The sequence below is a fragment of the Thunnus thynnus genome, chromosome 22 (assembly GCF_963924715.1).
Source record: "Thunnus thynnus chromosome 22, fThuThy2.1, whole genome shotgun sequence".
NCBI classification, from domain to species: Eukaryota; Metazoa; Chordata; class Actinopteri; order Scombriformes; family Scombridae; genus Thunnus; species Thunnus thynnus.
In genome coordinates this window covers 8,329,016-8,347,062 of record NC_089538.1, presented here as the reverse complement: position 1 = coordinate 8,347,062, position 18,047 = coordinate 8,329,016, and the positions used below count along the sequence as shown (strand labels likewise).

Below are 18,047 nucleotides of genomic sequence, written 5' to 3'. Positions count from 1 at the left end.
TTTAAATTGGCAACTTATTGATGCATGGGTGTTCAGGAAGAAAACCTTGTATCTGTAAGAGATGGATGATTATTTTGGATGTTGCTCATTGTTATTACTATTTTTCTTTGCTATATTTTGGGTTTGTTTTTTGTTTGTTTGGGTTTTTTTCTGTTGGTGTTGTGGATTTGGTGTGACTCCTTTTGATTAATTTGTGACCAGCAGCACAGCTGGAAGCTGTTGTGTTATAAACATGCATGCTTAAAAATAGGTGTCTTACATTCCCAAGAGGGATGAGCCGTGAGATGGTTGGACACTTGAATAAAAAAATCATTCATTCACTCATGATATATCAAATTTATTAGATAGTAAGTCAAAACTATTACTCTCTTTCCTAACTCATAATTTTGACATACTATAACATACTTTTTACTTAATAAGTCAAACTATTGACTTAATATCATAATTTTGACTTACATTACTAACTTTTTATCTATGTTACTTCTTTCTAGGCAGAAACCAGCTTCCATATTTTTCTCTTCATTTCTCTTTCAGTGTATTTCACATATAGATTTTGTATGTCTTTTATCTTCTGATTAAAGCGTCTTTGAGTAACTTGAACAGCCTTCTATAAATGACATGTATTATTATTTCCTCGATAAGGAAATGAAAGATCAAATAAATAATAAAAGACAAGGGGCAGCTCTTGAAAAGTCAAACAACTTTCCTTTATTTGTAACATACAAATAAAACACTGACAAGGCAGAATGACTTAGTTTTCCCTTTCATTGTCGTTTATGGACAGGACTCTAACACTCACTCTCAAACATGGAGTTTTTTGTTTTTTTTTAAATTTCACATCATGTTTAAAAAAGTGTTTTTACCTGTAAAAGGCCTAGAAATGAAAATGAAGATGGATCCACAACAGCTTATATATATACATAGAGAAAAGACCAAGAGAAGGATCTGTGATTGGTGCGGGTATGTAACCATTTTCTAAAATATAAGAACTCACTGACTTAAAATAAATTGGTTAAGTTTAGGCTCATTTTCCAACTTAAGATATTTTCACAAAAGCATTTTCACTTCAATGAGCCTCCTTTAAAGACAGCCCACCTGTCTGGATCGAATGTGACCACTGAGCACTGATCTAGAGTCAGTTCACACTTTGTGTCAAGTTTCACTTCCATGCAAAATTTACAGGAGTTCAGGAGCCTTTTTCCTTTTACTGCAATTTATCAGAAAAGCTAGAAGCGCCTCCTGAAAAGTAGCGTCCTGTTAATGTTAAAAGAATTCTTTTAAAGGTTTATCAAATCAGAGTTTCTTTCATTAAAATGACACACGAACAAAAACCGACTCTAGGTCACACAGTGGAACAATCTGATCCAGCAAACAGAACTGACAACATGGCTGTTAAGTAAAACAGATGAGGTTTGATTACGTTTGATTAACCTGAGAGAGAGAGACTGTCAGTCAGTTGATAAACTACCACTATGTACAACATCCTCTTTTTATTGTAACCTATGCAGTAAAAAATGAATTACTGTACTTATCAGAAGGTAGTCTAGAACTAAAAACGAGCAATATGTTATTTAATTGTTCTTGTTCATGATCATTGTTCAACCAAGCATGAAACACAATGCAGTATGTCTTCTTCTGGTGCTGAATAGTTGGACCATTTCTCTTTTTTTTTTTTTGTATTTACTCAGAAACTGGAAACAACCAGAAACTTTCACCCCAAGATCATCCAAGAGGGCTTTTTTTCTTGTTTTGTTTTGTTGCTAATACATCCTTGTTCCCGTGTAGGAAATCGCATAATAAACAAAGTGTCCGTCAACTTCACATTTCAATCTCCCCTGTTTCACATACTTTAACCAGGCGTCTATCTGTTTGAAATCTCGAGTCAAGCCTTTATATAACCTGTTTTAAAAAAAAAACCCATCCACAGTAGTGTCAAGGGATATCTTTTCACCCCTCCAGCCCACACGTGAAATCTGAAGAAACTGACTAAAGTCCTGGAATTAAGGGTTTTATGGTGGTTTCTAAGTCTAACCCAGTCTACTAGCACTCTAAAGATACCCTGAAGGTTTTGTAAACAGATATGGATTCAACAAGACCCAAGTGGTTACAGCAGCCTAGATTAACTAGTAATGTGGTCTCTAAAATCCTCAGCGGGACCTAAAAGCATCTTGGCAGTCATTTTTTTCACCATTACTCAAATCTGACAGTAATGACTTTGTGCCGAGATGCTTTGAAGAAACGTTGGCTTCAAACTTCACACGACTCCTCCTTTCACAAACATCTGAACCCACACACTGATGTTCAACTGTGTGAAATATTAAAGTCACGCCGTCAGACACGCATGAGGATTTTAGACACGCGTTCAAACAGTGCAGCTAACGTTCAGAAGCAACATCGCTGTTGTGTGATCTTCATTTAGATTATGAGGTTAATTTAATTTTTTTGAGTCTTGCCATGCAAACTAATGACGGTGGGCTGGGAAAACAGGTGATTACTGAGGAGAAAAAAAAAAAAAAAGAGCAACATCCATTAAAAAAAAAAACACCTCCAGTACTCTGCAATAACTTCCACCATTAATCCATCCATGTTCCTGCCTCCAAGTTAATAGCTTTCATCATCTTCCAGATTAATGACGGCCACTGTACATAATGAAGTGGTGACTTCTACCAGTCCTCATCCCTGTGAAATCAATATGATTTGCTCATGCTAACAAAATATAGAAGAGGGATGGAGGATGGTTTTAGTAGTTTTTAAATACAGTTGAAAGTAGCGTCAACATCGACTGGTTTTTCATCAGTACCTCTTGGAAACGAAGAGAACAAAGCGGGAGTGATGCAACTTTACAAAGGTGACTGAGGGTGAGAGAAACATAAACGGGTCTGCTGTCATCATTCAGTGTCTTTAGGACATGGAGGGAGAACTGAGACACGAAGAACAGGAGAAAGGAAAGGAGGATGCTTTTTGTTTTGTTTTGGTTTTTTTTGTTACAGAACTGAAGCAAGCGAATCTCCCATTTGTGTTTGTAAGCACAGAAACGAGGAAAAGATGGAGACAAAGAGTGGAAAAAATGAGCAAATGAAGCGTTTTGATGCGTTTTTCAAAAGAAGCGGAAAACTGTTTTCAGTTGTACCTCTGATAAGGAAACACGGGTGGAGGCTAAAGCAGCTGAATGAGCGACGGGGTCGTACTGGAATTATTTGGATGCAGATTTTACAGCAACAGATGATGAGACAAGTATGATTTTTTTTTTTTTTTTTTTTTTTACTAATTCCACTGGGAGAAAAGAGAATGCATAATCAAGAAAAAAGGCAATCTCTGACATCTTGTCTCGTAAGTAAAAGAAATAAAATAAAAGCAGGGAGAGGTCTACAGTTAGACATCACCTGAATATAACAGAATATAATAGATTGGTAGTGCTTATAGTGTACTGTAATCATGTAACAGTAGTATCACGAGCCAACGTGGTTCAAAACAGTGCAGTTGCTGCTAGCTGCAGTGCTTTCATTACAAAAATAACCTACAAGCCGCATGTGCATATAACTTGCATTATAACAGATAATGTTATGGTGCAGCAGGGGCTCTCCCACTGTTTTTTTTTTTTTTAAGGGACACATAACTGAGTCTATCAGCCTGATCTTGGAGCCTGGTTCAGTGAAACAAGCTTGTAGTCTCAGGAGTGTGATCAGGAGCTGTATTACAGAAACTGGCTAACTCTATAAACCCTTTCTTATCTGCTTAGTATCCATGGTGATTTGAGTTAGGGCATGATTTATCAATTTAGAAGAATTTACTACCTCAGATAAATTCTGTCTCAGCCTTGAGAGATCCTGACTGGAGACACTGAGTTTCTATAAAAACAGCCCCGGGCCAGCAACCCATGTTAAGCACTGCAGAATGATTCAATACAGTATAGCACATCAGGAGATGAGAGCAGGATGGGATGAGGTTCATTGCAGTGGTAGAGAATGTCGGCAATGTTTAGCTTGTTCTTTACTGGGAACCACTAATAGTCATTAATTGGGATGAGAGAATGGGGGAAAAGATAGCTTGGACATTGAACCAAGAAGTAGGAAAAAAATTTAAAAAAACAAAAAAAAAAAACAGGAGCTATGTGTGAAAGCTCACACTGCATACTGCTTTTGTAGCAGGAACACACAAAAGACACATAAATCTCAATCCATAATGCAACATTAATATCTGTAACCAGGTATGGCGCATTTCCACCATTGGTTCATTTTTAACGGCCACAGAGACGGCCATTCAAACTCAAAACGCCCGCCAAGTAGCAGGCAGCTCAAGCTTTCACACACAGCCATGAAAGTTGCTGGCTTTTAACCAATCGGCGGAGGTCGCTGCGGTGGATCAGTGGCAGCAGCCGCCGCAGTGCCCGCCCCCGTGGGTGTGTCCCACCGAGGCCTCGCCGTGTTTGGTCCGCCGGCTCAGGATCTCGTAAGAGCAGTCGTCGCCGCAGCAGCCAGACATGCTCGGCGAGGTCTCGTCGATCTCAAACCTGGAGGGGTGGAGAGAGATAGAGAGAGATAGAGAGAGATAGAGAGAGAGAGAGAGAGAGAGATAGGGGTTCGTTAAAAAGGACGAAGCAGGTCGGAGGAAAAATGTAAATAATTTTGTGAAGCGGTTATTTGTCTTTTTCTGCTTTCATATTCTGTTCATCATCTTGCAACCCTTCACACTGAACTTGCGACCCCCTGTGGGGGTCCTGACCCACAGGTTTGGAACCACTGTTCTAGAAGACAAAAAATGTGTTTTGGACAAATTGCAAATCTGTACGTTCAATCACAGTCTCCCTCATGTTTGCCTTCTCTTTCATATGCAGAAATTTTAGCTCTCTAGAAGCATGGAGATTACAATTTTTCACCTTCGATCACACTCAGAGTTCACATTCACAAAGCCCTTAAAAAACTAATCATGTTACTTCTGTTTAAAGTTTATCTCCATCTCTGAAAAGTAAATCAATTGCAGAGTCAGTATACTCACTGTAAAGCTTCTCTGAAGAACTGATAAGCCCCGTGGTTGTGTTTAAAAACTGTCAGCATCACTTTCTTCATCTGTGTACTGGACAGAAAGAGCAAGAAATAAATAAAAAAAAAACTTTTACCTCATTTTCACAACTGCTTTAAGGCAGGAAATATTCTATGTTTTCTTTTTTGTCAACAAATCCCCTGAAACTACCAAATGTGTATAAAATAGTCCCAAACAAATTCACTATTTACTCCTGTTTGAGTCACATTTACTGAAACTACAACATCCAGCCTTCAAAAATAAAAAATTAAACCATTTGTGACCCGTTTACAAAGACTTATGTCTTCAGTAGGAAACAATTGGTTTGGGGCTGAGTGCCACAGATGGATTAACATCGGATTTGTTGACAATAAGTTAAATATAGAATAACAGCAGCCTAATCCTTTAAGTCAAGCTCAACAGTAGTGTGACACTGTGTAGTTTAAAGTAGTTATATGACAAAATGACAAAAGTGTCACTTGATTGTTTGTTCACACCCCGGGCCCCAAAGGCATCTGAATTTCACACACAGTCATAACGGCGGCTGTTGTTTTTACCTGTTAGCGATGAGCTGTAGTATCTGGATGAGGAACTTGCCGAGCCCTTTCCTCCGCACTCTGCTCTCTAACTGCACCTCATAGCTGGAGAGTCGAGACAACACGTTAGACCAGACAGAGTTCGGATGGACTAGCAGGGTCATATTGTAAAAAAAAAGCTTCATTCCACCTTACCGTTGAAAATAAAAGCAACAGCTAGGAATGTACAAACTCAGGGATCGGCGTCTTACCAATATAGTACCTCCTCCCCACACTCCACGTCGAACCGGAAGTGAGAGAAGGCCACGGGGGCGGAGTCGCCGTCGCGGGCCAGCAGGTACCACGCTCTCTCGTCGTTCATCTCCTCCCTCTTTTCCCTCTCCTTCCAGCCCCACTCGCTCTGCTCATACCTACGGCACGGCGGCAAAGAAAATTGGGTCAGCTCGAACGAGACCCCCCGCGCGCTCGTTTCACCCTCACATTTCTCACCCGTCATTAGGCCCGCTCTAAAAAAAGGATGTGTTTTCTAAATGGAACAAATTAAAGTTTCAACCGACTGCACCCGTTTGCCAAATTGAACACCGCTCGAGTTCTGGCAAACGGAGAGAAGATAAATTGTCGTCATTTCTCGCCCTCTATCTCAAATCGGTCTGCGTTACTTCTCAGCTTCTACCACGGCTCTCCTTTCCACACGCTCCTCCGTGTGTCTAATTCATCCTCATTTACAGCTGCTGGGTAAAAAAAAAAAAAAACACTGATGCACATCTTTGGTAGCTGTTTGATGTCGCTTTCCAATTCTGCTGCACACAAAAAGAATTTCTGGCTCGTCTGCACTTCTTCTTCTCCCCCCCCCCCCCCCCCTCTCGTTTTTAGCTGTAATCTACCAATCATATCTATGTGAATCTGTCCGTTCATATCTATAAAAGACGGGGTCACTGTGTTCCTGAACTACGAGAGCAGAACGGATGTCTTACAGTGTCTGCATGTTGGCTCTGGTGAGTTCGAAGGCCCACTCCACAGACAGCGGGTTGAGGGAGGTCACTCTCTTGCACTCTATCTGCAGGTTCAGCCTGTACGAGAGGACAAGATAACAGGGTCAATAATAGAGTACGAGTGTATGCATGCTGAATGAGAGCGAGGGAAAGTAACAAGGAGGAAGAGATAGAAGCTAAAATACCACCAGTACAGTTCTTTTTTTCAACAACTCTCCCCTCTGTGTAGGAAATGAAACAAGTATGCTGTTCATGAAATGACTGAATAAGTCCTTTATAAGACTTGAACAACAATACGTACCCGTTTCTGTCGTACTTTTTGAAGGCTGGGAAGGCAGCCAGTGGGTCATCAAGCTGTGAGAAGAAGAGGCAAAATTAACTTTTGAGGCTTTCGAAAATACAAAATGATCAACTGTCTTCCCCCCTCCCCTTCCAGGCTCAAGTCTCAGCACGTCGCTGTTGGATTTTTTATTGCGCACATGTTGTTTTTCTAAAGATACTGTGGCTTTAAGTTCACCTCTGTTTTGATTTTCAACTTCTAAAGAGAGATCATTACTGTGGAGCTGAAACATCCATTTAATAGCTGTTGAGACGTTTCACTCGAAAAACAAAAACGTCAACCTCATAGCGGTGCGAGCGGGGGATCACCAAAGTCGTTAGGATTCATCATCTGGGAACAATGAACATCTGTATAAAGTTTCATGGCAATCCATCCAATAGCTGTTGACATATTTCAGTCTGAACCAACCAACGTCGCCATCCCTTCAGTCACAGTGTGGCTAAGAATGCCAAACATTTACTTGTTCCAGTCTCTTAAATATGAGGACTTTCTGCTTTTCTTTGTCTCGTATGATAATAAACTAAATATTGTCGGGTTGCTTTGAACTGTTGGTTGGATAAAACAAGATATCTGAAGCCATCACCATAAGAGGCAATAATCAGAAGATTACATAATAATGAATTCCCCTTCGTTCTGTTCCTTCAAAAATCAAACCAGTCGAGAACACTTGTGAACGTCCCCAAAACCAGTCAGCAAAAGAGACTGTATTACTAAGATAAGTATCCCTTCCTAAATAGCTCAATCAGAGCCATACAGGCAGGAAAATTACAGGGCTATTAGCATTATAGCACCATTAGTCAGTTATAATAACACTGGGCCCTTGGGTACAGACATGTAAACTGTGCAGCTGAATTTGGGTAAAACTGAACGAAAATATGATACAAATAAATATCAGTTCAGTCTTGGTATCAGCAGACGCTCGATATTAAAGGATCAAGATAAAAAAAAAAACGGTTGTTTATGACAGAAGCTCTTGTGTAGGACCCCTTTGTCCCTGTAATGTAATACATCTATGCCCCTCCTATATTAGGAGCGAGGGAAACCTACCAGAATCAGGTTAAAAATCTTAGCAATGAATGGACTATTTGTTTATATGAGACAATAGTCCGAGTCAGAATTCATTACTGTTGGCAAGAATATAAACAAAAATAAATGTGACTTTGGGAGAATTTCTTGCATTCCTTCTCAGGTGGCGCGTCAACAGTGGGACGGGGCGGGGGAGAGAGAGATAGAGAGAGAGAGAGAGAGAGAGAGAGAGAGAGAGAGAGAGAGAGAGAGAGAGCAGCGTGCAGCACAGGGCGCCCCATTTTGGGACAAAGTGACACAGAAAAGTAATAAGCCCAGCCAGGCCTGTTGAGAGCTCGTTGAGGAAGCCTCTACGGCTCGGCTCTTAACAAAGCGTGTGAGTTTTGTTCTCCTCTAGGCTCCCGTAAGCTTTACTACACAGTTCTCCCACCTCAGCCTATGTTGCTGTAGCCCACCTCTGAGCTGCGGGAGCTGTCTGCTGTGTGTGTGAGTGTGTGTTCTACTTCACGGGTAGGTTTTAATAATGCTGATTAATTATGCATAAAGAAACATATGGCAGTGTATTTGGCTTTTCCTGCCATGTGCATATCAATTACGGGTGTAATTAGGGCAGACGGGACATTCCCAGCTTTCAATGGAAGAAAATGTATGACTTTAACTGAACAGAGGATTGGGGAGAAGAAAAAAAAAAAAAAGAAATTACAGCTCACAATTCAGATTTTAAGTGCCAAACTCGACAATCTGAATCCACTGGAAAGCCTACAACAGCATGAAAAGGGGCCAAGTGGTGGAAGCTTTTATGTGAAGCACTTCACAGCACCGAGAGGACATTTATTTTTAACAACAAAGCAATGCCATTATCGACTGTCAGAACTATGAAGCCGCATATTTGCAATTTGTGTGGCAGTCAGCAAGCAGCCAACACCTCAACCTCTGTTTTGTTGATCATTTTAACCCCCCCCCCAAAATACCCTCCACCTGGCCTTCTCCTCACAGTCAAAATAAAATCACCTTATTGGCAGCGTCCACCTTAGCGCAGACGGCGTCCATAGCCGCCCTCTCTTCCAGACGCCGGGCTTTCTTCTCCTTCGCTCGGTTGGACTTCCTCTGCACACAGGAAATGAGGACGGGATGAATGGAGGAAATGTGCGGAGGCGGCAGCGGACATGAAGGAACAGGTGAGAAATGTAAAGGAAGAGGAGGAGGATCGAGAGGAGAGAGGACACGTGTAGATGAGGGCAAAAGGACGGGAAAAAGGGGAAAAGAAAGCAAAGAGGGAGAAGAAATGAGACAGATGTGTCAGAACTGCATTATTTATTCCCCACGACTCCTTATTCACCCACTCAGGGCACCACTCACCCACTGACAGACAATTAATTATAACTATGCAATAAAACACACATGAGTGCAGTCTTGCATATAGAAGAATGATGTCTGTACTTCATAATCCTCATCCATCCTCACTTGTTAGCCAGCAAGACACACAGAACAGTAGTAATCCATTTATTTAATTTATTAAGGATTTTTTTTTGTGTGCGTGCTTTTTTTTTGTGTCACTTAATCAATCCTTTTCTTTATTTCATATAATACATAACACATTTAAACTGATCCTTTTCATGTGGATATCCACTGTGGAGCTGTAAGAATAATTTAGTGTTGGCTGGCTCTGATTAAATATGATGCCATTCTTCATTGTGTCTTTAACCGAGCGCCGATATGAGAAACATCAAGTCTGTAATCTCTAGTGATTAAATGAAAGGAAATTTCAAACTTGGTAAAATTACACAGCATAAGGAGCTTGTCTAATAACTGGCTGAAACGGGGGGGAAAAAAGTCAGAGCAATTGTTAGCTATTCAGCTGAGTGTGATTAAAGGACAAGGTAGACTAGCTTGTGAATCATCGTCCCTTTCAAACGATTCAAACGGTGAATGAAACTAAATGAATACTACAATTCAGTCTGGAGGGAGTCTGCCTCTTGTTAATACAATTTATGCAATGAATAGCCCTTGTTAGAGCCATAACTTCAGCCTAAATCTGGAGGGAAAATAAGTCAAAGGAATGCACAAATACATCTCTGTCACTGCCAGTATAATTAGTTACAACTGGATAAAGCAGAAACTGTAGCTGCCTTGTATGTATGTGTGTATGTATGCATTTGCAGACCCCCTTAAACATTAATGTCCTGAAGTACTGTGTGTTTCTGTGTGTGTGGGCCACACGTCAACATAACAAAGACTTTATGACACAAGAACAGAACAAACTTCACGCACAAGAATCAAAGTGAGACAAAAGAATGAATCATGCCAAACAAACACTGATGTACATTAGCAACAGTTACACATATAATAAAGAATCTTATGAGTATAGAAACATCAATAGCAGGTTAGAAAGAGCTTTTACATTCATATCAGTGCTTTTCCGATGGAGTGTTTAGATCGCTCATGTTTCATATTGCTCTCAGAGTGGGATTATAGTATCGGAAAAAATCCTGACACCAATACTCTAATTTAGTCTGCTCTTGGCTTGATGTCCGCTGCTAGTATCAGCACTGGTGCAGCAATAATTCACACAAATTACTGCATCTATGCCTTTGCAACAGCCAGACCACACACACTTCAAAAGCTGGTATGAATGCTCCAGAATAGCACGCTATTAGTTGTTAAAAAAGATGTGTTTAATTACCGACATCTGTAACTTATAGAGAAAATTAATGCTTATTGGCTCTCGGCACAAGTGGTTTGACACTTTGAGTTAATTTTAGGGTTTGTTGCTGGTGAAATGAACCAACTTTCATGGCGTTAAATACTGGAGGTGTGCCACATCACCTGAAATTAAAAAGAACACACCTTCTCTGACATTATAAGAAAAAAAAACACTTTGGTGAAGAACTACAGTAACTTTCAGGGGGGAGAAGCAGGGGAGCAATTTCACACAGCAATAGCTACACATTTAGTAAGTGAGGCTGTTCTTTAGGCCCATTATCTGCGCACTAAATTGATCATGTGACAAGATGCATCAGGTTCTGGGTGGTTTACCACCTCCACAATACAATTTCCTTGTGGAAAAACCGCACAGGTCTCTGGTTTCAGCCTCTCAAATGTGAGAATTGGCTGCATTTGTTTTACAATCAGTGTAAATTTAATATTCTTTCTGACTATTTCAAGACATCACTTTGGCTTCTGTGATATTCTGATGGGGATTTTTCACCATTTTTACATTAAGACTAATCAATTAATCAAACAAAAACTCTGCAGATTAACTGGTAATGAAAGTTGCAGCCTTACTGCACAGTATCACATTTGAATGCAGACAAGAAGGCAGTACCCATCACAGGAAACCTTACAGCATGTTAATCAAGGTTGCAGTGGCGTGTTTACAGTGCAGAAATGGTGCATTGATGCCTCTTGGATAAAAAAACAATGTCAATGGACAAACAAGCAGGCATTAGCTCAATCACTTCATTAGACCCAGACCTGGACAAGGAGAGGTAGCAATAAGGGAAAGGAATGCATTGAATTGCCAACTTTTAGCTGAGAGCATGAACTCTGTACCAAGCACAGAGAGGCTGCAGACTGAGCTGGTGCTGTGGAAACACGTGGATCGGTTTATCTGGAGTGAAAGTGGAGGATAAAGTCAAGTCTGCTTACAAGGGGGACTGTGGTTAGATAAAAAGTTGTGGAAACTAACTCAGACCAGGCCTGGCTGAAACCGACAAGCACATTATCCAGTGTATTATATCCTGTAGGGCTTCAACAGCACACTCTGGCTTGCTTTGGTAAAAAAAAAAAAAATGTACACAAGAAAGTGATTAGCATTCACAGCTAAGCAAAGCGGCCGTCATTAAAAATAGGTATTTTTAAGTGACTTACACAGCTAGCAGGTTAATAATATCTCAACACACACATAAGGGGAAGTTAATTGAGCACAGCGACGAGGACAATGCGGTGATAATGCTGAAAAAGCCAAATATCTGCGGCTAACGCAGCCAACCAACACCTACGGCTACAACCATCCTCTCCTTTCTTCCTTTCTTTCTTTCTCACCATCACGCATTCACCTTTCATTGTATCACCTCATGAAGCAAAACACGTCAAACTCACCCCCATTTTTGCGGCCGTGTGTTATCGATCACTGCTGCTGAGTTATCAGTATTATCGTGACTGCAGACAGAGAGAAGGCGGCCAGATTAATATGACAATGATAGATAGATGGTGTGCTAACGCGGCTAGCTGGCTAACTACAGCACCGAGCCACGGCTGTAGAGAGAGAGAGAGGAGCCGCAGTTAGACGCACATCTGATTAAAACGTCTGTGGAAATATTTAGCTGCTTTATTCCTCTTTTAGTCGGATTGGCGCCAAGACTGCGAGGCTGAATTTATTTCAGGTCCCGTCTTTGCTCTTTTCTTTTCCTCTTCTCTCCGTCGCGTCCAACCATGAGGCCTTCACGTGCTCCTCCAGAGCTCCGACTTCTCAGACTCCACTCAGCCCCAAACGGAAAAGAAAAGTACCGTCAACACAAAGCGACTGCTCTCAAACTTTTTGTAAAGAAAAAAGATCATATTTTATTCAAGGGTTAACCCTTTTTGTTACATTTTATTGTACTTTTAAGTACACGGCCTAGTTAAAGTGCAAAGGAGTACTATATTTATTATTTTTAACAAAGGTGTGTTTCCTAAATGTTGATCAGAGAAAACATTAAAGTGGGTAAAAGCTCTGATTTTTGTGTGTATTTGATTTTTTTTGTCACAAACAAAACAGGCACAAATTCGACTGTTGATGGATATTTTAGGAAGCAGCTCATGTAGTAAAATTAAGTTTAGTTCAGTTGCACTTTACAAACAACATAAACACAGATAATAAAAGTGAATGACATGTAGTAAGAACATGTATTGGCAATATTAAAAAAAAAACAACAACACCAGTACCAAAAAAAGGAAAATAAGAGACACACAAAATAAACATAGTAATGCAGCACAATTTTTAGCAACTAACGTTGGAGAAAAGTAAACACAAAGTGACTGCTCTTAAACTTGTTGTAAAAAATTAAAATTAAAATTTAAAAAATCAAATTTATTCAGGGGTTAACCTTTTTGTTCCATTTTGAAGTACTTTTAAGTACGTAGCCTGGGTAAAGTGCAAAGGAGTACCATATTTACCTACTTTTACCTACTATATGCATATAAAGTAACATATCTAATAACATGTAATCATTGAATATTTATCTCAGCACTCTTCTCTTTAAACCTTCCTCTTCAGTCTGGCTTTTGATCAAGAATGATTGATAGACATTTTATTATATCCATGTTGTAAAATTTGTATTTTATTTCATCTCTTATTTTATTATTATTAATATTATATTTTTAGTCCTCTTAATGATTTTTTGCCTTTGTTTTGTCTTTTTAATCTATTTTATCTATTTTTTAAATCTAGTTTTTATTTTACTCTTGTATTATTAGTGCTATTATTATAGTAGTAATTTATATATATATATATATATATATATATATAATCTGTGAAGCACTTTGAACTGTACTAACCTGTATGAAAGATGCTGTACAAATAAAGTTTGATTGATTCACTTCTTTGCGCTGTTTGTCATGTTTACAGAAATGGTTTCACTTGTATATTGTCATTCCTTGTGTGTTTATCTGAAGATCGTGTGTTGTTATTCTGTGTAAGTACACTGAGAGCCACTAAACTGGAGTCAAATTCCTTGTATGTGTAAACATACTTGACCGATAAAGATGACTCCGATATTTATCATTTTTAAGTTGTGTCCTAAATGTTGCTCAGAGAATGCACTAAAATGAGTGAAAGCTCTGGTTTTTGTGTTGTATTTGACTTTTTCCCAAATTGTCACAAACAGCCACAACTCGACTGTTGATGGATAATTCAACCAACAGCTCTGTTCATGTATTAAAATTTAGCTGAGTTTAGTTCAGTTGCACTTTACAAACAACATAGACACAGATAACAAAAGTGAATCATATGTGAGGATAAAAATGTGATAATAAGTCAAAGTAAAAAGCACATCAATACCAACAAAAAGGAAAGTAGAGACACACAAAATAAACATAGTAATGCAAAACCATTCAACTAACAATAATCATATTCTTAACAAAGAAGAAAACGTTTTTTTAATCATCTAACTGGCACTTTTTCATAAACAAAGAGGCACATTTCTTAAAACTGATAACAAAAAACAGAAAGGAGCAACCTTTTACTTGGGTTATTTCTCACAGTAAATATTACGAAAAATTTGTGGCACAAATTTTTACCATTAATTGTAGACACCACTTTAAAAATGAATTCATTTAAGAAGCAATATACACGGTATATTGAATTATCTATTATCTATAATTATCCAGTGTATAGCCTGTGAGGTCGTTCATGTCTGCCCCTGCGTCAGGGTCATGCTTCTTACATTGATCCGAACTGCATAACATATCAAACCACGTCCTTTGATTAAGAAGTTGAAGATAGTTTAAGACCTGGTGTTTACAGAAAAGGTTCCTGGCAGCGGTGGGATTCGAACCCACGCCCCCGAAGAGACTGGAGCCTTAATCCAGCGCCTTAGACCGCTCGGCCACGCTACCACATGTGGAGAGCGCCATCGTGTTGCCTATCTGCTGTAAATATTTCCGACAGCAAGTGAAGGCAGCACTACTTTAGCGCGAATGTGGTTTCCTTGTTTGGAAAGTGACGACAGAGGGCTGGACTGGGTCAAGAAACGCACCACACTTCACCTTTGACCTCTGCAGTCGTTCACATTCCAAATGTTATTATGAAGCCATCATAAAGACATATAAAATAACATATTATTGTAACCATCAGCGGTGCAGGGAGCCGGGAGTGAGATGTTATATGTGATGCAATTAAAATAATTAGATTACAACAAGCTCAATGAGCATCTTGGAACACAGAAACTTAAATTATATTCCAACGGCAGTCTAATTTTAATCACATTTCACCATAATCTCATTTATTTAAATATAATTTCTTTCAGATGTGCTGCTCGTTGTAAATCTTATGACAGGTCACCTGTTAAGAACATGAAAAATGAAACATGTAAACATGGAAAACCAGTGGTGGGAGAAATATTAACACCCTTTACTTAAGTAAAAGTAATACAGCAATGTAAAAATACTCAATTACAAGTAAAAGTCCTGCATATAAAAGTAAAACTACATGAGTATTATCAGCTTGATGTAGTTAAAGTATTGAAGTAAAAGTAGTGGTTTTGTTCCTCTGACCGATATATTACTATATATGACATCATTAGATTATTAATACTGAAGCATCAGTGTTTAAGCAGCATGTTACTGTTGTAGCTGTTGGAGGTGGAGCTAGTTTCAACTACTTTATATACAGTTAGCTAGTTTAGTCTAGTGGTTCCCAACCTAGGGGTCAGGCCCCTACAAAGGGTCACTACATAAATCTGAGGGTTCCTAAGACGATTAATGGGAGAAGAAAGAAGAAAAAACAAATTTCTGATACACAAATCTGTTTTCAGCTTTTTAAACTTTTTCCTCTAACCTTTGATTTTTGATGAAGTATTTGATCATTTGAACATTTATTGAAATGAAACCATGTGAGAAGTTTAAAAGGAAAAATCACTATTTGGTGGAGCTGTTAACAGCTCCGAGACATATAAAATGTGACCCCGACTACACAATGCTTTTTGTAAAACGTCAAAGCCAAAAAAGTTTGGAAACCACTGGTTTCATCTTTAACAATGTGTTGTATTTTAAAAGCTTGTTATATTATCCATTGTGTCAAATCTTCATCTGAAAAGTAACTAAAACTGTCAAATAAATGTAGTGGAGCAGAAAGTTCAATATTTCCCTCTGAAATGTAGTGCAGTGGAAGTATAAAGTAGCAACAAATGGAAATACTCAAGTAAAGTGCAATTACCTCAAAATTGTACTTCAGTACAGTATTTGAGTAAATGTACTTAGTTACTTTCCACCACAACTGGGGGGATGGGAGTTGTTACAGGGTCAAGTAACATATAGATTTGTTTAATTATTTGTTTTTTATTGTTTATCAATTTATGTATTTGACTGAATTTCTTGCATTTACAGTTGACATGTATGTTTGCTAAGATGTGTATAGGCAGTATGTGCATATCTGTCTGCAAGTACTGATTTATGTTCTTACTACTCTCCTGCAGAGGCTTTGAGCAAACTATTAAATATGGACACAGTGAGGAAGATCCACATCTGAACTACAGCAGAACAAGATATTCTGACCAATTGTTTGTTTTATTTTAGAGACAGACTCTGTTAAAAAAAATATTTGAGATAACCAGCCGTTCTCACAGCAGACATTTTGACTTGTCATAGTAGGAAAATCACAGGTGTTACTAACAACATTAATGATGGCTTCATTGAATTCAAGTAGCCATGACAGTGTGACAGTGTGATCCAGCTCAACCAAGAGCTCGATACAACCTGAAACCGAAGCAGCTAAATGGAATTCTGCCATCACTAACTTCATTATTTACACCTGTGCTTTTCCTACTGTGACATGTCAAAATGTCTGCAGTGAAAGAAAGGCCTTCACACCCAATTTAACTTGAACTGAACAGACAACAGGCGATGTAGCTGTATGTGGGTAAAATCACCATGCGCTCTATCAAGCGTCCTAGTAGTTATTCCATTATTCATCGTCGATGGAGCAGCTCCAGGGTTTGTCTCCGTCTCTAGATTACATCATTAGTGCTAAACTCTCTGTCATTTAGCAAAGAGAGATAACGATATGAAGCTCACATAACGATAAAAGTGAGCTGCATATTACAAAAATGACGTTAATTCTATTTTAGAGTGGATTTTCCTTTTATCACCATATTAGGCAGATTTTGAGGCAAAGAGGTTAAAACTATTATGAGTAAAGGTAACAGATTTTGTCACCATTTGAATCATATTGTAGGCTAATTACAGTTAAGGCTTTGTTAATTTTGTTGTTTATCAGTCATTTGCAGTAGATAATATTCAGGGCTGTAGCTACAGACATTACATATGTTTATAATATAATTCAAAGTGCACGTTTGAATGGAATATACCAACACTTTTTAGACTGTGTGTCCTGTTAATTATAGAAACGTATGAACAAATAGAACAATTTGACAATTAACATCATTTATCCCTGACGGACCATCTCATAGTGAAACTGTGGGACAAGTTTTCAAATGAGTAAAGAATTTAACACCCAAAAAGAATGAATTCTGCATGAAAAATTATCCAAAGTAGTAGAAAAACATACAGAATTGTTAGGTATCTTCAAAATATCTGAGGTTTGAGGGGATTCTTGGACTCCAGTATTTCTTAAATACTGGCTAGAGCCCTGATTATATTTAACTTTACAAATATATCCTTAACAGCTTGGGAAGTGGGGTTTGGGGATTTACAGTAGTAGTTACATGAAGAGTTCCCGGGGATCCACTTCTGCAGATTTCAAGTCTCCATTCAGTTCCCATCCTAAAATTTTAGTGAGATATAAACATAATATGTGAAACAGGTTACTCAGATTTCTCAGATGTGGACTCTATGGTCAAAGAGGGACCCATCTCTGGCTCACCGGTACTAAAATGATCTTTAAAGAACCCCAGAGGTTGAAACCAGCTCCTGGTATATCCACAATGATTTAAGAAGCAGTTTGTAACGGTCACCACTAGGTGGCGTCATGAGGTATAAAATCACTCAATTGATGTTGCAGCCTTTTATATCTTTCAAACCTAGAATTAAGACTCCAGACAGGATAAAATATGAGTATGGTAATTGAACATATAGGTTTTTATTTGAACTTTTACTGCCTTTGCCTCCATTTGAGCATTCCTTTACTCCTGATGCCTGGTCTAGCAAAAAAAAAAAAAAAGGCACAGTAATTGGCTGGTGAAGCGTAAAACAAGGACACGCTGCAGTATCTTCACTTACCCTGCAGCACAGAACATACAGCTGCATATTCTTTTATAAGGTGCAACACACAAAAATGTAGAGGAATACTTTATCAGAGGTACACTATAGGAATATTATAGGAGCACAGAGTGGTTCCCAGGGAGACAAAAGGATAAGTATGACAAGGTCACTATAGCTGGAACTCACTATTGAGTACAGAAACACAGACTTAACCCT

At 38.8% G+C, this 18,047-nt stretch overlaps 1 protein-coding gene and 1 non-coding gene across 4 annotated transcripts; both read right to left on the bottom strand.

The window, feature by feature from the left end:
• Positions 1 to 685: 685 nt before the first annotated feature.
• Positions 686 to 12,403, bottom strand: naa40 (N-alpha-acetyltransferase 40, NatD catalytic subunit). Of its 3 annotated transcripts, XM_067579204.1 has the most exons (9): positions 12,208 to 12,401; positions 12,015 to 12,074; positions 8,925 to 9,020; positions 6,849 to 6,901; positions 6,530 to 6,625; positions 5,807 to 5,965; positions 5,577 to 5,660; positions 4,996 to 5,073; positions 686 to 4,510 (listed from the first exon to the last, which is right to left on the bottom strand). In XM_067579204.1, the coding sequence occupies exons 2-9, from the start codon at positions 12,018 to 12,020 to the stop codon at positions 4,363 to 4,365; spliced, it is 720 nt and encodes a 239-aa protein (XP_067435305.1). In that variant the 5' UTR covers positions 12,021 to 12,074; positions 12,208 to 12,401; the 3' UTR covers positions 686 to 4,362. The 3 variants fall into 3 exon arrangements, with proteins under 3 accessions (XP_067435305.1, XP_067435304.1, XP_067435306.1); XM_067579203.1 differs by having other exon boundaries at positions 12,015 to 12,401; XM_067579205.1 differs by lacking the exon at positions 686 to 4,510 and adding an exon at positions 4,532 to 4,744 and having other exon boundaries at positions 12,015 to 12,403.
• Positions 12,404 to 14,428: 2,025 nt separating this feature from the next.
• On the bottom strand, positions 14,429 to 14,510 carry trnal-aag (transfer RNA leucine (anticodon AAG)). Its single transcript has one exon. It is a non-coding gene; the product is annotated as a tRNA-Leu (tRNA).
• Between the last annotated feature and the right edge of the window lie 3,537 nt (positions 14,511 to 18,047).